The 25,311-nt window shown below is 35.7% G+C and overlaps 1 protein-coding gene across 1 annotated transcript in view; it reads left to right on the top strand.

The window, feature by feature from the left end:
- RECK (reversion inducing cysteine rich protein with kazal motifs) overlaps positions 1-25,005 on the top strand; it is a 94,029-nt gene extending 69,024 nt beyond the window's left edge. Inside the window, 8 exon segments of the mRNA XM_032235893.1 lie at positions 1,164-1,352; positions 2,560-2,682; positions 4,102-4,273; positions 13,622-13,817; positions 17,338-17,548; positions 18,588-18,661; positions 20,583-20,738; positions 22,733-25,005. Coding sequence (XP_032091784.1) covers positions 1,164-1,352; positions 2,560-2,682; positions 4,102-4,273; positions 13,622-13,817; positions 17,338-17,548; positions 18,588-18,661; positions 20,583-20,738; positions 22,733-22,948 — 1,337 coding nt within the window. The 3' untranslated portion in view covers positions 22,949-25,005.
- Positions 25,006-25,311: the final 306 nt, after the last annotated feature.

The raw sequence follows: 25,311 nt of genomic DNA, 5'->3' as shown, positions 1-25,311 counted from the left end.
CCTGGCTCAACAGTAGCAATTATGAGAGGAATCTAGGTGTCCTAATAGACCACTACTTAAGAATGAGCAAACAGTGTGCTGCAATTGCCAAAAAAGCTAATGCATTGCTAGGCTGCATCAAGATCATATGAAATGATAGTATCACTTTATATTGCACTGGTGAAACTATATTTGGAATACGGTATCCAGTTCTGGTCATCATGATTCAAAAAATGTTGAGACCTTAAAAAAGTACAGAGAAGAACAATAAAAATGATAAGTGTCTAGAAGCTAAACCATACAATAAATAATTGAGAGAACTAGATATGTCTAATCTAATGAAGAGAAGGACTAGAGATGATGTGATAGTAGACTTCCAGTACTTGAAGGGCTGTCACAGAGAAGAGAGGGTTGACCTATGCTCCAAAGTACCTGAGGTTAGGACAGGAAGTAATGGGTAGAAGATCATTAAAGGGAGATGCTACCTAGAACAAAGCGGAAATTTTCTAACAGTGATAACAACCAATGGAACAATTTGCCTTCAGAAGTTGTGGATGCTCCATCGCTGGAGGCTATTAAGAAGAGACTGGACAGCCATTTGTCTGAAATGATATATATGCTTGAGCAGAGGGTTGGACTAGAAGATGTCCAAGAATACTGATTCTATGTTCTAAGGTTGAATTGTTGCTACAATAAATAAATGGTATAATCTAGATAGTAAATGCCAAATAGAGTATGCGGTCTTTTCCTATAATGGGGAAATCGTACAATGGGCTTGTTCCTTTCACTTCCTGCAGTAAGTAGTATCAGAACTTTCAGCTTTCATCATTATATAAGGAAGAACTGACCTGTTTACTTCTCTCTTCTCTCCTTTCCCCTCCCCTCCTGTGTCACACACACAGAGACACACACAGTATTTCCTCCAATGTTATTTGATGCTGCCCCATATTTATCAGTAATTTTATTATCTCTGCCTTGTATCTGTTTTTCAGCTCCAATTTCATTTTTACGATCAGCTGACCTCACTATAGATAGCCTCTATTTAAGTGTAATACCCCATGTCTCTGAGTAAACTATAATCAATGAAAGTTTAAACTATTTCTTAATCTTTAAGAGGTTATAACACTTATTCCTTCTAGAATTCATAATTCACTAACATTTGTCTTTTCTGCATATTAACATAGGCTGCAAATTGGGTGAGGCCTCTGATTTTATTGTTCGTCAAGGTACACTCATCCAAGTACCATCTTCTGTTGGAGATGTTGGTTGCTATAAAATTTGCACATGTGGGCAGAATGGTTTGTTAGAAAACTGCATGGAAATGCATTGTATTGATCTCCAAAAGTCATGCATTGTTGGAGGGCAAAGAAAAAGTAAGTACTAGTACATGGGGGTGTTTTTATAACAAGGTTTTAAAGTTCTGCAGATTACAAAACTAATTCAAATTGAAGTCCTCCTAGCAATGATCTCCCGTCTATTTTTCACAAATTTTCCATATAAACCAATATTTGTTATATGTATCATTCAATTTTGCTTAGCTTATTTTGTACCAATTTGTTTATTTTTTGCAGAATTGTATAACACAGCTAGTCCTCGACTTACAATAGTTCTTTTAGAGACCATTTGAAGTTAAAATGGCACTGAAAAAAATGACTTTTGACCATATTTCACACATTATTGTTGCAGCATCCCCATGGTCACTTAATTTACAATCGGATGCTGGACAACTGGTTCATATTTATGCCAGTTGCAGTGTTCTGGAATCATGTGACCATCTTTTGCCAACTTTACAAGCAAAGTCATTGGGGAAGCCAGATTCACTTAACAACTGTGCTATTAATTTAACAACTGCAGTGATTCACTTAACAAATGTGGCAAGAAAAGTCGTAAAATGGAATAAAACTCACTTAACAAATTTCTCACTTAAGCAACATAAATTCTAGGCTCAATTGTGGACGTAAGTCAATGACTGCCTATATTTCTACAGTATGTAAATGATGTGTAGACTGATGGATTTCATTAAGCAAGTGGAAGATAATAAAGTTAATCTAAAATAAGAGTATCAATAAAATAAACCTTAGCAAATATGTAGAAATTTCAATCAAAATGATAATCAGTTCAATCTAAACCAGTGTTTTTCAACCTTTTTTGTGCAAAGGCACACTTTTTTCATGAAAAAAATCACGAGGCACACCACCATTAGAAAATGTTTAAAAAAATTAACTCTGTGCCTATATTGACTATATATAAGGTGTTTTTCCCACGGCACACCTTACACTATGTCACGGCACACTAGTGTGCCGTGGCACAGTGGTTGAAAAACACTGATCTAAACAAAGCATGAGAATTTTTTTTAAAAATTTAGCTGCTAATCTGGAAACCCAATTATAATTCCATCCTGAATCATTTAAATTCTTTGGGTTAGGCTGGTCACACCCTGTGAGCATGGTAGAGTTACCATGAAAAATGGAGAAGCGAATGCTATTTACACTACTGTGAACTCCTAGAGAAAAGGATATAAAGATTTAAGTAGTTACATTTTAATTCCAGTATTTAGTAATATATTTCTTTTATTTAAAGGCCATGGAACATCTTTTAATATAGACTGCAATGTTTGTTCATGTTTTTCTGGGAATTTGATATGCTCCACTCGTCAGTGTCTAAATGAATTAAGTTCAGATGATGAACGCCATCTATTTACAGGTAGGGTTTTTAAATTTTAAGAAACTTTGAAACTTAACAGAAGCAATGTAATGCTGAATTTTGGTTTTCTCTGATGATACTTTGCCTAGATATTTCATGTGACAACTTTTTGTACTCTGTTTGCCTTTGTATTTATTCAGATTGCCAATAGTGAAGCAAATGGTTTGGGTTATATTGCAGATTAAATACAACATAAGAGATAAATGAAATTCAGAATGACTTGTTTTTTCCTTCTGTTAGCAAAAATTAAGTGGTTCAGTGTAGACTTTTGTAGACTTAGGCTACAAATATAATAAATCTATTTGTTCTTACTCTGGAACAACAGCTACTAGATTTAACAGAATCTAATAGCTCTTGCTCCCAGATGAGTATGATTGGCATTTCTAGACTTTATCAATTGAATATTTTCATTTCCAGAATACTCCATCCATAGATAAATTGTATTGTAGCTATATACTCCCTTTATTTGAAAAGTAAGTAGAGGCAGGGCTTATCCCATCCTACTTGAAATTTTGTGTTTCAGCCATGTGCTTTCATTATTTGCACACACTCCTTTATATTCATAGAATAGTCCTCGACTTACAACAGGCTGCTTAGCGACTATTTGATGTTATAAAAGTTACTTGTGACTTAACTTCAAATAATGACTGCAGTACCTCCACAACCATTCATTCTTACCACCAATGCTACAGCAATGCTAATCCACTCACCTGTCCCACCCCACTGAGTCCCTGTAACCACTCATCCACACAGTGAAGATCAGGTGGCTATAATGGGTATAAATCTTGCAAGCGCCCCGCTTCCTTCCCACCCAGGAGGAAGGGGAGATCAGGGTAGATGAAATTTCTAAACTCCAACAAGGAAGGGGAGGTCAGAGCAAATGGAATTTGTAAGTCTCCAGCGAATAAGAAGGCAACACACCCACGGAATTGCAGGACTTAAGCCTGCTCCAGGAAATCGCCATCTTACCTTTCTGTTTTTTCAACTTCTGAGAAAAGCAGCTGATCAAATACAGGATCAGTCTTTTTACAGACTCATGTCAAACTCCTGCTATTTAGCAACAGGTTCTATTCTCATGATACTATAGAGGGTTTTTTTTAAAAAAAGAGGCGCCGTAAACTGCACAAACACATGGAGCCTTCTTAAAAAATGGAACATCTTAAAGGTTGCTTTGCTTAATGAATGTCATGCATGCAACTATAATGGATAGGCTCCATTACAGTTGTATCGTGAAGACTACTTGTATATTCATTCAACTGTGTCTACTTCTGTTATGATATTTTTACCCAGTGTATGATAATCCTTCTCTCCGATAATTAAAGGGCAAACACTTCATCCTCCTTCAGAGAAAAATAATGAATGATTTCTATAGCTGATGTATATATAGACAACATCCTAACCGAGGTTTACATTTTTCAGGCTTGCCATGTAACTGCGCTGATCAGTTTGTCCCAGTATGTGGGCAGAATGGACGTACTTATCCAAGTGCATGTATAGCACGTTGTGTTGGGCTACATGATAATCAGTTTGAATTTGGGTCCTGTATTTCTAAGGATCCTTGCAACTCTAATCCCTGCCCCAAAAATCAAAGGTAAACATTTAAAAAAATCTATAGAAATTATTTTACTAGACGAGTTAACTTTTATGAAAAATATTTTTTATCTTAATTTCTGTTAACAGAAATACAGGAATTGTAGTAGTTCATATATTAGATATCAGTGTTATATAAACTATTAGAAATGTTTTATATCATGAAAGTGTTTTATTAAAATTTGAATTTTGAAAGAAAGATACCATGAAAAAATGATATTTAAATCCATTTTTAAATTAAAATTAATTTTTTAAAAAGTTCTTAAACATTACATATGTTTTGCTTTCATGAATTTAATCCTGAATTAAAAAACCATTTCTTCTAGAATGAATCTCTTGTCAATGACCCAGTTGTCTTCTTTATTAAACTTTAAACTATTAAAAAGAAAGGAACAGCATATTGAGGAACCAGTTTAAATGATAATCTGTTCCAACTCTTCAGTATCTAATCACTACACCAACTGGATGAAAGATATTATTAAAATTCAGTTATCTAGATAGTGTTCTAATATCATATTCAGCAACTCCCACAAACCCTCCCCTGGCAACTTAAGAATCACTTTATGTTCCAGTTTAGATATCCAATCAATTACAGCAGAAACTCCAGATAAAATTAGGGAGAAATCAAGAGTAGAATATTTTACCCCTGAACAAAGTGCTGAGAGGCTAGAAAAGATTTAAAGGAAGCTTATGCTGCAGGACTGTAGTATTTATATAAGTGTACTCAATAATCCTATTTGTTCCTTTGTAATTCCTCATATTTATGTACAGACATGTAAATTTTCCTGATCCACAGTATGAAATGGAAAACCTTCTCATTAATACATGGGTTATAAGAGTTTGGCCTAGTGATTAAGATGTTGGGCTTGAAACTGGGAGACCATGAGTTCTAATACTGCCATAACAAATGAAATGGGTGTCCTTGGGCCAGTCACTGTCTCTCAGCTCAGCCCACCTCACAGGGCTGAATCTTACTCCCCGCCCCCCCAACATCCTTACCCATGTTGAGCCAAAGAACTGTTTCCCTTCTTTTATATTCTTCTGATGCAGCAATCATTTCCTTATCACAATCGGGCCTGAGCGTTTTCATATTCTGACCTATAACAACAGAAAGAAGCAACTTCCGGGGTCTTGAGGCTGTTAAAGACTGGATGAGAGCTAACAAACTGGTACTCAACCCGGACAAGACCGAGTGGCTGTTGTGTTTTCCTCTCAACAATTTGGCCGACGTTCCATCACTCAGGCTGGGGGGTCAAAATTTATACCCCTCAGACAGGGTCCGCAACTTGGGAGTCCTCCTGGACCCACAGCTGAGTTTCGACCATCACTTGTCAGCTGTGACCAGGGGGGCATTTGCCCAGGTTCGCCTGGTGCGCCAGTTGCGGCCCTACCTGAACCGGGAGGCCCTCACAACAGTCACTCGAGCCCTTGTGATCTCTAGACTGGAATACTGCAATGTGCTCTACATGGGGCTGCCCTTGAAGAGCATCCGGCGACTTCAGCTAGTCCAGAACGCAGCCATGCGAGTGATTGTGGGCGCACCACGGTTCGCCCACATAACACCGATCCTCCATGAGCTGCGCTGGCTACCTGTTAATCTCCGGGTGCACTTCAAGGTCCTACTTACCATTCACAAAGCGCTCCATGGTAGTGGATCTGGCTATTTGAGAGACCGCCTTCTGCCAATTACCTCCCTCCGTCCCATCAGATCGCATAGAGTAGGCCTCCTCCGAATTCCATCCGCCAGTCAGTGCCGACTGGCGACTACGCGGAGGAGAGCCTTCTCAGTTGCAGCTCCGACGCTATGGAACAATCTCCCCGTGGAGATCCGCACCCTCACCACCGTCCAGGCCTTCCGCACAGCCCTCAAGATCTGGCTATCCCGTCAGGCCTGGGGATAAGACTTTACTCTCGCCCCTCCCGAATGTTGAATGAATGTTGTGTTTTTACCGCTAATTATTTTTACTCACATTTTCTTTTTGTGTTCTGTCCTGCACTCCCCTCCCCTATTATTGTAAGCCGCCCTGAGTCCCCTCAGGGAAAAGGGCGGCCTATAAATGTTTAATAAAACCTAAAACCTAAACCTAAAAAAACTTGTCATTGGTTATAATAAAATTAAAGAAATTGCTTCCTTCATTGTTCCAATCACAATCACAAGTCTTGGAAAATTAATGGTCAAGTTATAATTAAATTACCCTGTTTTCCCAAAAATAAGACTTTCCCAAATAATAAGCCCGCTTGGGCTTTTGAGCGCATGTGCTAAAATAAGCTCTCCCCCTAAAATAAACCCTCCCTGAAAATATTGCAATACAGCAGCAGTCATGAGGTGACCATGCTCGCCGCCTCCTGCACCTCAAAAATAATAAGACCTCCCTGAAAATAAGGCCAAGTGCTTATTCCAGGAATTAAAAGAAAAGAAGACCCTTTGAAGCTCTCCATCCAGCTCTGTTCCATGCAATTAGGGCTTCTGCTTTATAATATTCAGAGGTTACAGTGTTATTTTTAAGCCAAAATGGTTCTGAGAAAGCAGTACACGTAGTCTCATTTAGCAATTGTCTTACGTATACGGCTCACAGTTCACAGTGTGATAATAATGAAAAAGTAACTTTGTGATAAATCCTTGCCTTTATAAACTGGAAGGCAAAGGAAAGCTGAAGTAAGATCACAAGTAACAGTTCCACTTAGCAACCATTTCACTTAACAACTTATTTGCCATTCAGTCCCAGTTGTAGTTGCTGAAAGAGGGCTACCTGTACTACATTGTCTTAAGATTTAAATGTTTCTTTGCCAACTGATGTTCTCATTTGCAGTTAAAACAGTTCACATGAATATGTTCTGTACTCTATTCAGTTATTTAGATCCTGCCTTTATTATTTTCACAAATAACTCAAGATGAGGAACATATCAAACACACCTTCCTCCTAGTTTCCCCAACACAACAACTCTTTGAGGTGGACTGAGAGAGTGTGACTGGCCCAGGTTCACCCAGTTGGCTTTCATGGCTAAGGCAGGACTTGAATTTCAATCAGCCTGGTACCTGAACCACTAGATCAAACTGGCTCTATCTAATGGCTCAAAGGCTTTCAATTGGGGCTAAGATCTGTTCTCATTCAGGCACTTCATCCAATTCTTCAGCAAAACTGACCACAATTCAGCATTCCTAAAAACTGTCTTTGCACAAGAAAAAAAAATCAACCCACTTCTTTATAATTTCTACCATTTCCTTAATTATAAAATACTTACATAAGCATCAAACATATCATTTGTTTCTTTATAATGTCCTAGATTACTGTTAACTTGAGCTACTTTAAAGTTTCTACGTGCAGAATGTGAATGAGGGGTAGCTGCACCACTGATAATATGTGATCTTTGGCTTCATACCTTCAACCTGATAGATTTTAAGAGAGGAGTCCCCAACCCCCAATCTGTACCTGTCTGCAGTCTGTTGGGAACCGGGCCATGCAAGCAGCAAGTGAGCACACATAGCCCCATTTGTGCATGCAAAACCATCCCCTCCCCACTGTTGTCACTACTGCTACCCAGGGTCACCTGCCCATGGAGCTGGAAAGGTTGGAGATTGTTGTTTTAAGAGAACTTGCACAAGTATTAAGAGTTCACGTACAGCTCTTTTATAAGAGAGTCTAGCAAGAAGTCTAATTTCCAGCTTTTGTGTCTATACTTGATGCAATCTAGCTAATTCTCTCTAAGATGTGTATGCCATATGTGGAAACTTTGTGCCTTTTCAGTAAATCCTCCTTTCTTAAAATAAAACTGTTTTAAAAAACCAAATACTACCTTTCCCCAAAAAACTGTTGCATAAACATCCTGCTGGTATTTGTCACTTCTCATTTATAGCCAATTTACTGCAACATTCTCAGTCTTTGAATGCATCATCAAGTTACTTTACTTATCACTGTTTGTTATATAGATCTGAAGAACTTACTAGATTTATTGCAGTATTTTGCTCAGTGTATGATGGTGCAGTATTAATCTATACCACTGATTCTTTATAACAGGGGTCCCCAACCCCTGGGCCCTGGCCCACTACCAGGTTTGGAACTGGGCTGGGCAAGTGGTAGATGGGCACCCATCTGCGTGCAACCCCACTCACATGAGTGGTGGACATTTTCATGCAAAGCTCCACTTACACAAATGGAGCTGTGCACGCGCGCACACTTGCCATTCTCATGGAACTATCCCCTCTCACCCCACCAAGCCGGAAAGGTTGGGGACTGCTGATTTATAATAATCGTTGCTAGTGAAGTGATTTCCATGAACATTCCAAAAAAAAAAATTTCTACATCTGCATCTGTGTTGCAACCTGTTTATTATTTGATCTTTGATATATTTAAGTAACACAAAAATGAATGTTCTGCCCTGTTGATATTTCTTGCAGAACTGATTTATTGCTCCTCCTGGCTTAATCTAGGCAGCTTCGCAACTTTCACATGATAAACTTGCTAGTATGAGTGATGCAGAGAGAACATGATGAGGAATAGGTTATTTACCTATAACTGGTCCTTAATTATTATTTTTCAATTTGCACAACTGGTCTATCTTCTCTATAGATCCCTACAATAGTAGGCAGCCCTGGTTCTGAGAAAATTGCATTATTTCTTAAAAAAAAAAAAGAAAAACCTGAAGTGAGAGTAGAAGTCCTGACTCTGAGCTTAGATGTTGGAAGTAGATTTCCTTCCAAAATTCTCTGTAAAAGTTCCCGTATAAAATATTTTATTCAATTTTCACATTCCATTTGCAATCATTTATATACAGGGTATTTACTATAAGAAAAGAAAAAAAAAAAGAAAAAGGGAATAAAACGAACAAATAAAAAGGAAACACAACTCATCATTCACAACCCCACCTAACCCTTGCATCCTCCATACACCCCATCTACCCCCTCCAACTTTCCTTTCTCCCTCTAACACTCCCCTCCTACTTCCCTTTCCCCTCAAACCTTCCTTCTCCCCTTACTCCCCAGACACCCTCCTTACATACTCCTTACATTCCCCTTACTCCTTCCTTACTCCTCCCTCTTCCTTCCCTCTACCTCCCTCCTTGGTGTATGCCTTTATTCGAGTGTTGTTTGATCTGATAAAAGTAAAGTGAACCAAGGAAAATAATAATAATAATAATAAAAAAAAAGAACCACCGTATATAAATACATTCTTGTTCTTATTAAAACTATATTAACACCCCCCACCCCACCCCCCACAATCCCCATCCCTAATCCTCCCGACTTCCCAGGGCCCACACCTGGCACTACCTTCTATCTAAAATATCTTGTATACATATGGATTAAAAAATAAAAGTAATATATCAAAAAAAAAAAAAAAAAGGGAAAAGCAGAGAAAGAAAAAAAAAAAGGAAAAAAAGAAAAAAGAGAAAAAAGAAAAAAAGAGACCACTCTTTGTGTTGATCTCAGCCCCCCATCTTTATCTATGCTTAAATAGTATAAATCATTCTATCTATATTTTATTCTCATCTCTTACTTCTTTGCTATTTACCCCGACCTTCTGTAGGCTCTCCCGTTCCCTTCCTAAACCTTATGATCCCTTCCAATAAGATTTAAGCAACGTGGTTCATGCCATATATTCAAATATAACTTTACAGACAAGTAATCAAACTTTCCCTTCTAGTAAAATTTAAACAACGTAAGTGATCTTTCTTTACCCCTTTTTCAAACAGTAATTCAAAATAATCTAACCAGATTTCCCCTTCTTAGTAAAGTTAAGCAGCGTAGATCAGATATTACTTTACACAGGAATCAATTTCTATCTTAAGATAATTCCAACCGACTTCCCCTTCTAATAGAATTTAAATAACTTAGTTCATTCCACATGTATTTTACCCTCATCCCCCACTTGTCTGATATTTACCACTATCAAATTTATACTACCATTTGTTTAAAATATAACTCAGAGCGATTTGTAGCATAAATCATTCCACATATTCCAATAATACTTTCAGCAAGAATCAGTTAACCTTCTATTTTAAGGTAGTCGCTTCTAACAAAGTTTAAACAACATAAATCATTCCGCATTCTTTTTACAGTTATCTTAAAATAATCCCAAGCGGCTTCTTATTCTAATAAGCTTTAAACAACATAAATTTTGCCCTCTTCCCTTGCTTGTCTGGTATTTACCTCAAATAACGTAGTTCATTCCACATGCATTTTACCCTCATCTCTTGCTTGTCTAATATTTACCACTATCAAATTTATACTAGCGTTTATTTGAAATGTAACTCAAAACTATTACAACCAACTTTCCCTTCAAATAAAAGTTAAATAGCATGGATCATATTCAAATAATACTTTCAGCAGGAGTCAGTTAACCTTCTATTTTAAAATAGTCCCATCTAACAAAGTTTAAACAACATAAATCATTCCGCATTCTTTTAACCACTATCAAATTTATGCTAACGTTACTTTAGAATCTAGCTCAAAGTAGTTTCACCCAGCTTTCCCTTCTGATAAAAATTAGTCCACTTTTTCTACCGGAGAGAGGTCTCAAACCCCCATTCAGTCCTCAACTTTAGGAAGTCTTTTGAAGTATCTAAATTCTTGATCTGCGTTCTTCTGCTTCTCCGAGGGAGGAGGGGCTACCCCCTCCATCTTGCAGCCGCATGGCCAGCCGTTTGCTTTCTCCTTCCGCTTGTCTCTCCTCTCTTCCAAGCGCATCAGGAAATCCCGCCTTCAGAATCCTACAATAGAAATCTTGAGCCTCTGAAACAGAATTAAGACGAAATCTTTGATTCTCAAATGTAACCGTGATGCCGGCAGGGGCCTCCCATCTGTATCGAATCTGTTGACTCCTAAGCTCTTTAGTTAAAAAGGTGTAGTCCCTTCTTGCTTTCAACATCTGGGAAGGTATATTTTTGAAGACAATCACGTCCTGGTCATCAACTCGGAGACTGTTATTATGAAACTTTTGCACAATCGCGTTTCTAGATTCTTTGGTAGAGAAATGTATAATTATATCCCTCGGGAGCTGTCGCTGTTCCGCTGTCAATGAGTTCTGGCGATAGATTTTCCGAATCTGCCAATCAAAGTTAAGTCCCGGGCTTCCCAGCGCATGGCTGAAGGCTTCAGCAAAGGTCTGTTTCAAATTCTCTTGCTCCTTTTCACGGAATCCCCTGACTCTTATTGAAAATGCCTTCCTATCAAAATTTAGCATCATAAGCTGTTCTTCGTTATTTCTAATTTTTTCTTGTAAAATTTGAATATTGGTAGTCAAATCAAAATTAGCCTTCTCCAGACTTTCCAATTTGTTCTCTATTTCAGCAGAGTAATCCGACAGGGCAGACACGGCTGCAAACGTATTCGCCTTCATTTGATTAACTTTAGATTTTAGATCATCATAAAGTTGCAATACAAATTCCTTAAGTTCTTGCTTAAAGGCATCAAAAATTTTAAAGAGATATTCCTGTGTTAAAACTTCTCCAGTAGAGGGCGTAGGAGACAAAGGCTGTATTTCCAAAAAAGATTCTTTAAATTCTTTAGACACATTTGTAGCAAGACGCTTCTTTGATCTGGGTGCCATAATAAATAAACAAGTAAGCAGCGCTTCGCTCCCCTCTATTTCCAAAGAAAAAGAGTTTATTTTGTTAAGGAGCGGTCTGCAGGAAGATAAGCCCGGCTAAGTACATCCAGTAATCATCCAAGTTCCCAGAGAGATTTTGATACAAGCCTAAATCCAATATGTGCTATCATGTGTGACGCAAGTAGTTCTCGACATATAATAGCAATGAAAAGAGTGACAAAATTCTTTTTCACACTTATTGATGGTGCAACATCCCTACGGTTATGTGATCAACATGGGACACTTGGCAACTGGATTAGATTTATGATGATATCCCAAGGTCATCTTTTGCAATCTTCTGACAGGTGAAATCAGTCGGGCAGATTCACTATTGTGACAAGAAATATTGTAAAATTCAATTAACTTTACATGAACATCTTACACCCTTCAAAGATACTTTAACACCATCAAACAACATCTGTCTATCCCAGGTGCATGGGAAGGACTCAATAAATGGATAAAAATGCCAAATTCAGTTTAAAAGTCTTGCTGAATATACAAATCCATAGATAATACCAATAGTTATAGACATCTTAAGTGCAATTCAAAAATCACTGGAACACCACTTTAACTGATATTACTAAATCAGTTATCCACACTTTCTTCTTTTAAAGAAGTTAAACACTTAAATCTGGTGTATTAGGGCTAAGACTTTATCAGTTTGTATTCAGAAATCCCACAATATTTTAATATGCCCATTTTTGTCTACTATCTCAATTCTATAGTCCAACCAAATTTTCATTTCATTATTTGGCACATTGGATAATTTTTATAGATGTTCCAGTGATCATTTTGGCAAATATGTTAGGTTATGATTTATAATTATATTGGAACATGAAGATGTGTTCCCCTCCCCCCTGTGAATATAGCTGCCTTGAGGAATAACTAAATACCCTAAAGTCCACATGACCTTCACCTTATTTTTGTTTAAGGCCTTAAGCCTTAAATCATGGCTATTTCAGCAGATCATGGAATAGCCTACTTTTTTATTCCATCCTCATGCTGGGATTTTACTCCTCAATCTTCCCTGAAAGGAAGCATTGTAAACTAGGGATGTATCTTATGTGTTGTGTTGTGTTGTTATGTTGTGGTATGGTATGATAGGTACGGTATGGTATATATATGCTGTTTATTATTATTTCATTTTTTAAAATATGTTCTAAATTGCCTAGAGTTGCTTGGATGAGTGAGGCTCATAAATTAAATAAATATTGCCAAAACAATTGGTATTTCAAAACCCCACTCCCCCCCCCCCAAAAAAAAAAAACTAAGGGCAATGGGAAATTTAGCTAATGATTAAGGATAATGAATCAGGGTTTTTTTTTTTTTTTTGGTCTGCTGGTGTCAAATCAGTACTGCTTTCTTTATTTTGGAATCCATAGTATTGCGTCTGATTACAGAAAGGTAGGAATGGAAATATCTTAGAAACAGAAGGTTCCATTTGGGCTGGTGGATCCAATATCGTACTTGGAACAATAATACAAAGTATGCCAGGGAGATGGCTGATATTGTAGGTCCCCACACATTATCTCCTGTCCTTTGTGAGGATTGCAGATTTCATAAATAAGATAACACTTTTATAAAACATTTATATCCATTCTGTATTTGATGCTTATGACCAAAAATATCTATTATATTTATTAACATAATTGTTTACAACTTTTTAAAGAACAGAGCAGAATATAAAATAAATAAATTCTTTGTTATAATATTTCTATTGCTTTTGTTTTTCTTTTGGAATAAATATTTGAAAATATTTTCTCCAGATGTTTACCAAAGCCACAGGTTTGTTTAACAAGTTTTGAGAACTTTGGATGTAACCAATATGAATGTGTCCCAAGACAATTCAGTTGTGGTGACCAGTTGCGAGATCCTGTTTGTGACACAGACAATATAGAATATAATAATATCTGTGCTCTGCATCAAAAAGGAAAAATTATATCATACAAAGGTCCATGTCAGGTATAAAACTACTTTTTTTGTGGAATTCTGTTGCTACATCTACCTAATGCTAATAATTTATGCTATTTAAACAAGTTAAGAAATTATAATCTTTTTATATATATATATATATATATATATATATATATATATATATATAAAGTTTTTATTTTTTCATGTTCATAACATATAACCACATATATACTATTACATAGCCAACATTGCATTGTATCATTAAATGTTTACATCAATTCATCTTACCATCAACTCCCAAAAACAATTATTGGCTGTTCTGCTCTCCATACACCATATTTGTACCTTATCCATCACTTTCTTCTCCCTCTCTCCTCTTCCTCCCTACTTCCTTTCTTCCCTCTGTCACCCTTTTCTTTTCTACTTCCCCTTCCTCTCTCCTTCTCCTCTCTCCCCTTTCCACACCTCCTTTCTCTCTTCCTCTCCCCCCCCCCGCTCTCTCTCCTATCCCTCTCTTCTTCCCTTACCTCTTTCTACTTCACATTCTTCACCTCATTTACTTGGTGTATTTCAGCTTCTGAGTGAGCTCCATTTTATGTTGATGGTATTTATAATTCCTTTTCAATATACATATTTAATTTTAATATATATCTTCCTCCTCCTTTTTAAAAGAGAGAACAAAAAAGTATGTGTATATAGTCATTGTGCTTTTAAACCCCATCCCCACCCCACCCCACCTAATTTTGGCCGAGATGTAGACATGGTTACAATTCCCAGCTATTCTCATCATTATATTTATATAATTGTACATCCTTATTTGCCCCCCCCCTTTGATTCTGTCTTTAAATCTCAATAGTTTCCCATTGTAGGTATGTCTCATGTTCCCTCTCCATTTTTCCATATCTTGATTTAGATTACTCTTAATTGTCTATAAATGTCAATCCTTACTGACCAATGCTAATTAATTAATTCCCTTAATTTACTATATAGCATAACAAGCAGTACACATCTCACTTTGTTCATCATCTTAAAAGTTCTATATACATCCATGTTTCATATATTTTAACCTATGCTTAATTGTCCTTCTATTGTTATATTCAATCAATTATCAACTCAGTTTAATTATCATGTAAAATAGTGAGTCACAAACCTCTGCTTTACAATCTCCCCATATCAGTTTCATATTTGTTCATATTCCATATATTTTAACCTTTATTTATCTTTCCATTATCATATTCAATCAGTTAGCAACACCATTTTATTGTCATATTTAGGAATACACCCCTTATCTTAGCTTTATATTTTCCCATATAACAATTTCTAGTTCTCTGATTTTTTCCTAGCAAGTCTTTTGTCCCACTTCTCTATTCCTGCCTTCTCCCTTTTCTTTGTTTTGCCACATCCACCCTCTTTAATTTTCCTCAAGCCACCATCAAAAATATATTTTATATTTTTCTTTGTTGGGGCATAACTTCCTATTTCAATTTTCCTTATGCTGTCAACCTCCAAAACCTCTTTTGTCTGCTTTTTATTCCCTTTTGTTGGGACACATCCCCCCCTTTACATTTTTCCCTATACCACTGCCAAGCCCAATGGAGTTTTTTGTTTGCTTTTTATTTCCCACCGTTTCTATCCCTTCATTGTCTCTCCCCCCTTCTTTCTTCCCTTCTTTAAAATACCTGCTTTTCTGAATTCAGAATTCTATTTAGGCTTGATTTTAACGATTCATGCATATTTTTTATAATTTCACGTAGTTCTTCAAATTCCCAGGTTTCCATGATGTCCTGTTCCAAAGTTACAGTTAGTTATACAGTTCTTATTTCAGAGTTCTGGTCCACCTTAAATTTATCTACTTCAGCTGCTGTGTAGAAGAGTGACGGGAGCCATCTTGGTCTTTTGTTCTTCCTTAATGTCCAGTTCCAAAATTGCAGTTAGTTATACAAATCTTATTTCAAGGTTCTGGTCCACCTTAAATTTAGTTAATTCAACTATTGTGAAAACGGAAGAGAAGCTGGAGCCATCTTGATCTTTTGCAGGCAAAAAAGAAAAAATAGACTTCGTATTTCCCAGTTCTTGATTTTGTTATTGTTTTTCCTTGTTATTTTTCATCTCTCGTTAGTTATAATTGCTCCAAATATATTACTTGGAACAAACTTGCATACAGCCAATCTTGGGTATGTTTCTCTTCCCTCCTGCTTTTCCAAGTTTTGATTTAGGGCAATTGGTTAATTAAAATTTCCCACACAGTCAAGATTAGGTTATCAGTTGTCAGTGAGTGCTTTTTCTTGATGTTTTTCCCTTGTTGCATTCCACCTCTTATTAATTGGAGTTGCTTCAAATGTTAATTAAAAGACACTCGGACGAAGCAAATCTTCACCCTCCTAGACTCCTTTAAAAACACAATCTTTTCAAGTCCAAAACCGAAGTTAGTGTTTGAGTGGGTTTGTCTCTTCTGTGCTTTCTCCCTTTCTGTCCGAATTGTTTCAAACAAATGGCTTTTTTGGGAGGGGGCTAGTGTTTCAACCCTCCATTTTTCTTTTCTTTCTTTCTTTTGCAAAAATCCAGATCGTCCATTAATGTTATTTGTGCTCTCAAGATTCTTTGCCTTTTCCAAATTTTGATTTATGACTGTGGGTTACATAAATTTCCTTATCGGTCTTTCATCTTGTCCTCACACTCCTGTTCAGTTGCTTTGGCTGGAAGCCAGCTTCTTGTGCAGCCATGTTGCCATGCTGTCGCCCCTACTCCGATTCAGAGGGCAAATCTCTGAACTGTGAGGGATTTGTTGCCTCCCCCGGGTCCGATGAGATGCTGCCCCTTCTTCGCCGCCCCTCTAAAAAGATCTTGGAATAGGTTTGTCAGACAGGGTTCATGTGATGCTCTACAGAGCTCACATCCCCCACATCTGTCCAGCTGGAGAACTTCCGGTCTTAAGAGGCATTCCTTTTTATAGGTTTTGATTTGGCTATTGATTACTGGGGCTAATTCTGCAAATCCCTATGAATAATTCTGTACAGTATACAAGGATTTTCTTTATGGTTTTATTTAGTTTGTTAGAAATTTAAAAGCACAGCCAAGAAAATATATATAAAGAAATAGAAAAGGGATCTACAAGCTTTATAAAATTAAATAAGAATTTTAGTACTACTTAAAAAGTTGGTCATATCAATTTAGCAGTTAAAAAATTGTGAAAATCAAAATGATAATGAATAGTTAGAAAAGACACTCAATATAATTAGAATCATTAATCAAAATAAATAATAAGAGTTTCTGTCTAAATTGAGTCTAATAGTTTAAAGTTTTCAGATGTGTTACAAGTCCATAAGCATAATTATAATATATACTTTCCAGATTACATGAAATTCAATATCTAATATAATTTTAGTGTTATATTTATTGTCCAGAGTTGTAAACTGCCCAGAATTATGTTAGAACAAAGTGGGTGGCATATAATTTTAATAAATTAAATAAATGCCTTTTTTTTTAAATGTGGGAAATTATATTGTCTTCTGATTTTGGATATAATTCCAAATTTCTCTGCTGAAATTTATTTATTTATTTATTTCAGTCCTTTTGCAAATCAGTAGATTTTGTATGTGGCCATAATGGGGAAACTTATAGCAACATCTGCGCTGCTTTTTCTGATCGTGTGGCTGTTGATTACAATGGACTTTGTCAAGCTGTTGGAGTCCTTTCTGGCTACAGTTATCAAGGAGAATGTGTATCTGTTACATGTTCCCATCTTTCAGCCACAGGATACAAGGCAGTTATCCCTCCAGGTGAAAATTCTGACATTAATATTTGATTGACATTTGAATTTTGCACAGAAAATATTGCTTGGGATCATCTTGGAAAACGATACAATTTTTGATTTTTGCATATATAAAATGAACTGATTCTTCATTATGGTCTCTAGATTCACACTGAGGGGATTTGGGGTCTTTGCAGTATCTTTGTTGAAATTCCTGAACTGAGCTTTTGCTCATTTCGCCTTAAAGCCTACCAGCCAATTCGAAATTATATATTCTGGAATTTGGAGATTTGTATCAGTGATAGATATTTTGCCCAAACAAGGATAAACTGATCTTTGCTCAATATTTCTCAGTCTGTTGTTTCAGCCATATATTTGAATACCAGCTGTCTCCATCTTTCTCCTTCTATTTGAGCAATGGCAACTTCAGTAGCATGTTGTATTGTCTCCCTCCCAATCATAAGCAAATCTGCAATGAATTGGTCCATAAATTCAGTTTTCATTAAATATTATGATGTTCCATGTCAAAAGGATGCTCCTTAAATGATGTCCTCCTTTTGGTTGCCTATTAATATTATCTCTTCCCCAGACATTTAGCTGATTACTTTATTATCAATGTGAATCTCAAAGGCTACAATGAAGAATAGGTTATTTGTTTGCATATGTCAACTGTAAATTTATTCTTGGACAATTTTCACTGTCTACCCTCCCTCTATTTTGGACTTCAATTTTCTCTTGATGATGATATATGATTATCAGTGATAAATAGGATTCCATGGATGCTAATGTTCTATATTGGTATATGTTCCTAAATAAAGGTATACTAAAAACTAATTGTAAGCAAGTTAATTGTGGAGGAAAAGTATATGAGATTGTAGAGAATGAATCAGGAACGTGAAAGCTTGGAGGTTAATAATTCTAATATTCAGTAAAAGGGCTTAGTTAAATACTGTGTGCTGCTTAGTAAAGATGAAACAGGTTTTTTAACTATCATACATTATTAGAAAGGTTTTTTTTAAATATATCACAATCTGTCTTTGTGTGCTTGCTGTCTTTTTATTGTGCAGGAGCTTGTTGTCCTTTGTATGCAGGAATATTGAGGGTCTTATATGACAAAGAAAAATTGGATACTTTTGCCAGGGTAAGTAAAAACAGTCTTTTTTAAATAGAAAAGTTAAAGTATTGGGGATGGCCATCTATTCCGGACTTGCAGATATTCAATAAAATATATAGCTGCAAATGGGGGGATAGGAATGGAAAACAAACCATCATATAAGACAAACTCATGTGGCATATATTGTGGTAATTTTTTCAGGGCTGTAATTAGTAGCTGTGATCTAAAATAAATATAGATTATACTGAACAAATGACTATATACATACATCTAGGAGACCACCTCTTCCCAGGTACATCAGCCTTCCCCATCAGATCTCACATAGAAGGCATGCTGCAAATGGCTAAGGACTTAAATCTGATAGATCCAGGACATGTGCCTTTTCTATGGCCACCTACCATCCTTCCTCCTGAATTTAGATTGAATTAACTCCCTTTGATTTTTCAAAATCAAATGAATCTACTAGATTTCTGGGTGGAATATATTTATTAATCTTTCACTGTTGCAGATATACTAACATCTGATTAAGATTTGTTTATCAGCAAGTGATCTGATCATGACAAGGGGATGATGATAATGATGATGATGATGATGATGATGATGATGATGATGAATGATTGTGGGATTTGATTGTGGGATGTCTAGTTAAATGAAGGGAAGTATTGAGGGTGATATGAAAGCAGTCTTCCTTGTTTGAACCCTGCACAGAGAAGAGGGGGTCAATCTATTCTCCAAAACACCTGAGAATAGAATAAGAAGTAATGGTTTGAAACTTTTCAAAGAGAGATCCAACCTAGAATTAAGGAGAAATTCCCTGTCAATGAGAACAATAAATTAGTAGAATGGCTTGCCTCTAGATGAAGGTTTTAAAGAAGAAATTGGACAGCCAATTGTTGATAATATAGGGCCTCTTGCTTGAGCAGGGATTGGACTAGAAGACTGAAAGGTCCCTTTCAATTCTGTTATTCTGTTATAGAGGAAAAAGGAATGATATTTCTATAGGTATGTACCAGATGCACCCAACTAAGTAGAGAAAATAAATGAATTATTTGCTAATCAGGTGAAGAGTGCAAGAAACACACTAGTAATGGGGGACTTTAGCACCCTGACATCAACTTTATAACAAACTCTGCAGCAAATGAGAGATTAAATAGGTTTCTGATGCATTTAGCTGATAACTAGTACCTGGATAAAGTGAGATCTCCCTATGAAAAGGAGAACCTTGATCCAACTTACATTCCCAACAAAGAAACTGCAAGAGGAAAGTTGATTGGATAGGATAAAAGTAACCTCCTTTGCACAGTTAATCAACTACAAAGGTTGTTTGAATTTCACGAAGAGACACCATATGCCAGTTTTGCACTAAAAACTTTTTCTTATCAGGAAATAATATCCACCCATTCATCTGTAGTTTATGTTTTCAGTTTAGGAATTAGAAGTTATCACTCAATCCATACAGTGACAGGATAAACAGTTTTCCTACATTCCAATCCATAGTGGTTTGATAAATCCACATAAAAGAGAGAAATAAGTTAAACTAAAATAAAGTAACTATTTTAACTACCAAGTTACCAAATCCATGTTATGTGCCCCTCATACATGAATCACAATTGTCTTCTGATGGGACTATGAATTTCATCATAGCTTTGACCAAGTGAGGCTTTTCATATTAATAAGAAAGGGATGGGTTATGTACTTAACAGTTACGTAACATTCACTGCTAATGGTAAAGACAATTCCAGTCATATTTTGCACTGTTGGTCAAGTATACCAAAAGCATAGACAAAGTTCAAAGATGCTCATGTTATTTTATGAGGATATCTATTTTGCAGAAAGTAATGCACCTGCTATAAAATATGCACATTGTATTATTATATTAGGGATACTGGAGAAACACAATTTTGTAAAATGTTATAAATTTTGAAATATTTATGTGGGGATTTTCTAGATAACCAACCAAAAGCCAATCACAGTCCTTGAAATACTTCAAAAGATCCGTCTCCATGTTTCTGTACCACAGTGTGATGTGTTTGGATATTTCAGCATAGAATCTGAACTTATAATTCTTATCATTCCTGTTGATCAGAATCCTAAACCTCTTCAGGTAATATTTTAATTTTTTTGCATTTAATTTTACTAAAAAAATAAGTAAATTAGATCACAGCCTAAATTCTCCAAGACTTCAAAATTATTACTGAAAACCAATAATATTGTTTGATTTTCTCCAGATAATGGAATAAACAAACTTGTACTAAAAATATGTCAAAAAGATATTTTTGATTTATTTGTGTTTTCATGAATCTACGAAGTTACTGTACTTTAAATCCTTCACATTTCCAATATAACATAAGAGATTCTAAAGCCAAATTAAAATGAAATAAGTAAAATGTACTTAACAAGTAACATAACATAAATGTAAAAAAAGAGAAAAAAATGTATTATTAATAATCACATATTTGAATAAGGGATTGAATAAAATATGCCAATTAAAATGTCCTAAGGGTTTCCTATAATGAATCAAAAGTTATTTCAGAAATCTCCAAGCTTCATCAGTAACAAGATCTGAAGTATTACAAAAATATGAATCTTTTTAGAATTTCTCCATAATGGCTTCAGGGATGATTTAATCGAATTTCCTTGAATTAATTACTTCTTTAATAAGCATGACAAGTTCTAATAAATATGCCAAAGAGAAGGAGAAATTCAAAAGAAGAAAAATATATTCCTTGCTTCTTGTTTGGAAAAGACCTGATACAAAATAGAAAGAAAAATATAAAAGTATGACTATAAATATAAAGTGCTTTAGAAGTAATTTTGGAATGATAGTCTCTTTGAAAAAGTTAGGAATACTGCAGAATATAATCTGTGGTTCATTGCACAAATAACTTAATCTTAATATCTGGAACCTAATCTGATCCTACCAAAATTGAGATAAAATCATAGAATGGCCTATATAAATGGAGTTTCTGTGAACTTTTTTTCACATTTCTCCTCATATAGGAATCTGGATAATAGACCTAAACATGAGATAATCTTTCCATTGCGTCTTCTCCAATTATACCATTATAGATGTTAACTTTTTTTTTGCATTCCAGTGGAGGGAGGGAGGAAAGGAAATGTGTATTTTGCTGCAGCTGGGATGTTTTAAAAAATGGCTATTTTGTAACTGGCAGTGACAATTCAGAGTGCACAGAGGATCAGTTATTTGCCTGAGGAGTAGCTGTGTCACATTCTGGAGTTTAGCACATCTGAGCCAAGCAGAGGGCGTAAAAGCTATGGGCCCCCTGCCAAGCTGCAGGGAGGGCAGGCACATCCCCGAAAAGCCTGCTGGGTCTACAGAGCCTCAGAAGGGCAGCTGAGCTGTAGGCTTTGTCAATAGAGTGACCAACAATAAGGAAAACAAAATCAGTTCTAATGTGGTTTAACTCTACAACCCTTAAATGCCTTCTACCCTATCCCTGCAGTTCTACCCCCTGGGCCCCACCCCATATAATTCTCACCCCTCATGCGCCGCCACTTTGCCAGCGTCTTTGCAGCTGCAGACCTTTCCATCCGGCATGCCTTGCTTGTTTCTGGCATGCCAGGCTCCCTGTGTCTGCACACTCTCCACTGCCCATCTGTTCTGCTGCACACCAGCTGTTTACAAAGCCCACAGCCCAGCTGGCCTTCTGGAGGCTCCATAGATGCAGCAGGCTTTTTAGGGATGTGCCTGCCTTCCCTGCAGCTTGGCGGAAGGTTTGCAGCATTTACACCCCTGCTCAGCTGAGCTGTGCAGCTTTCAGCAGGTGTGGCCTTTGGCGGGCGTAGACACGCATCCCAGTTGGCAGCTCCTTTTTTGCCTGAATTGCAGCCCTGGTGCGGCTAGCGACCCAAGGGCTGACAACCTGATCTGATCAAAAAGGCTTGCAAACGGAACCACTGAGAGGCAGACGGAAGGGAAATCTTTCTTACTGAATTTATAAAAAGATAATTTTGATCTTATTTCCTGTTACATGAAAGAAGCACTCTGAAAGATTAGACAATAAAGCCAAAAATTGCATATTTTCTGTAATGCCCTTCTTTTTCCTATTCACTAAATTCAGTATTATGTTTTCCTAGATTGAAGCATGCAATAAAGAAGCAGAAAAGATAGAATCACTGATCAACTCTGACAGTCCTGCTTTAGCATCCCATGTACCTCTCTCAGCGCTTATTGCAGCCCAGGTGGAAGTTTCATTCAAGATGTCTTCTTCCCGTAGTCAAGTTATATTAGCAGACTATTTGGTCTTTTGGAACCTTGTGCTAATTTTTTTAGCTATCAAGTATAATACATAGTAAAAATATATGCAAGTAAACTTTAGTATTTATTTTGCGAAAGACATTCAAATCAAGTGAAGTAACAATGTCATAGTCTATGGACCAACTTGTAGGCCCACAAGGTTTGCTTCACAGAATTCCAACTCTGGCATTTTAATTACAAAATTGGATTATTATTTGGCATTAACTTAATTTTTAATATACTGTAAAATAGCAAATAAACAGTGCCGTACAATATAACCAAGTCCTGAATACAACAAAATTTTTCTGTAATGAAGATAGCATAAAATGTCACTGTGCTGCTTCTGTATACACAGTAATTTCTTTTAGCCTTGTTCAGTCAGGCTTGTATGGAAATATCTACTGTAAGGTTTTTGAATGTCCTGGCAAGGGAAGTTAAACTGGCTTCAAGCCTCTGTAAATGGAAAATAATTTTTAGTCAGATAGCTTGCTGTTATTGTGGGTCTTGTAATTTCATATGGGAGTGTTCAATTATTTTTTAAAATTATAATTTTAATGTTTTAACCATGTTTGATCATTAGATGCCTTAATACATATAATTTTAGTGGCAAAGCAAACTATAAATTAAATCAATAAATTATTAAATACTATTGGATATTTTAAACTCACAATATTAATAGGACGCATTAAATGAGTGTATATTTACACTCATTAACAGATATAACTCTAGCATATTTTTCAGTTTTCTGCTGTCAAAAGCCTTAATTTGCACCTCAGCACCCAAATGTCAGTATAAGACAGGCACTTTTTTTGGGAAGCATTACTTTTTTATTAAGCACATGCTCAGTTGCATTTTTACCACCACCCCTCCTGCCTTATATAATAATTCTAAACCTAGCTTATCCAAAGAACGTTATTAAGCAGAATTAGAACTGCGACATAAAAATTAAAAACATAGATGCCAAATAATATATGCTTTCCTCATATTATGGAAGTATGTTTTGCTCTGTGCTATGCAAGGATAACCATACTGTATATGTCCATGACAATTTCTATTTTTTACCCATGCATATAGGTCAAATGATCTATATATAATAAAGATTAGTCCAGGTCACAGTTTTGTGTATGTGAACTCTTTGAATATACTGAAGCAAGGTTGGGTTAAAATAATTGTTTTCATTTTCTTTGAAGATGAAATAGATGTTTGCATATGTATGTATTTTGTGTATAATTTTCACAGTTGAAACATATTTTATAAGGTTAGAATTATTTTTATATTACTTTGCAGAAGGGGTGCAAAAGGTACAGCTGGATGTCACATGCACCCCTCAGTGCAATCGAAATAGCACTGCCCTGGTTTAGAGGTATATTATTCAGAATATCCATTTTAAACATTAGATTTTGATGAAAAATATTGCTGCTACTTCTGCTAAATAAATGTACCAAAAATGAATACATTTTCATGTAGAATCCTAGAATCATATTCCTGGAAGTAAATTCATAATGAAGAATATAGCCATGAGCCTTGTTCTGCAAAGAATGTGAAGTAAAATTATTCGTGCATAGAAGGATTTGCTGAATACTGTTGCCCCATTATCAGTCATGTTTTAAATTAGTTTTCTTTCTTTTGTTTAAAATATATAAAAGCTGCAGATTGAATAAAAAATATTGTTTACACTGACTTTTTTTGAAAATGATAAGGAGCATTAAAATATTTGTGAATGTCACTCTAAATAATGCAGTATTTGTATATTATATTAGATACTTAGGTAAAGATTTTATACTATTTACACTTCTATTTTATGCAAAGTGTGTATTTTAAATCAGACGACAAAATCCAAGAGGAAAGTTTTTGTACAAATCATAAACATAAGCTATTCAGGTGCTAAAAAAGATTTACTACATAATAATCTATTGGATTATACTTTTACACTTTTTGTGCACCTGATCTTTTCTAATATTTTGTTATCAGTATTATTAGAAGTTATTTTGAAGTATGTATGGATAGAATCATCTGTGCCAAATTGTTAAATATTTTAAAAAATGAAAACTTAGCATTTCTGTTAGCAATAATTTGTGACAATTATCTTATTTTGATACTTATAAATAAGAAATCTTTGCAATGTAATATCAAATCTTTTATTTTAATAAAATATTTTTATATTTTATGCCTCATTTACAAATGTATAATTTCATAAAAATGAGACACTTTTATATTGATGGTTTTGTTGGTATACTGAATAATCATATGCATTATTTCTAATATTGTCACGCATTCTCAGGGGGCACAGAGCTGCAACATAACTATGTGTTGTTACAGTTTTGGTTCTGAAATGTCAGCTGCACTGAAGAAATCTCACTGCATGAGATCCTATCAAGATTGAAAATTCTATATGTGAAACAAGCTGCATTTATAAGAA

This window comes from Thamnophis elegans, chromosome Z, assembly GCF_009769535.1.
Source record: "Thamnophis elegans isolate rThaEle1 chromosome Z, rThaEle1.pri, whole genome shotgun sequence".
Classification (NCBI taxonomy): domain Eukaryota; kingdom Metazoa; phylum Chordata; class Lepidosauria; order Squamata; family Colubridae; genus Thamnophis; species Thamnophis elegans.
This window is presented reverse-complemented; position numbering and strand designations above follow the sequence as displayed.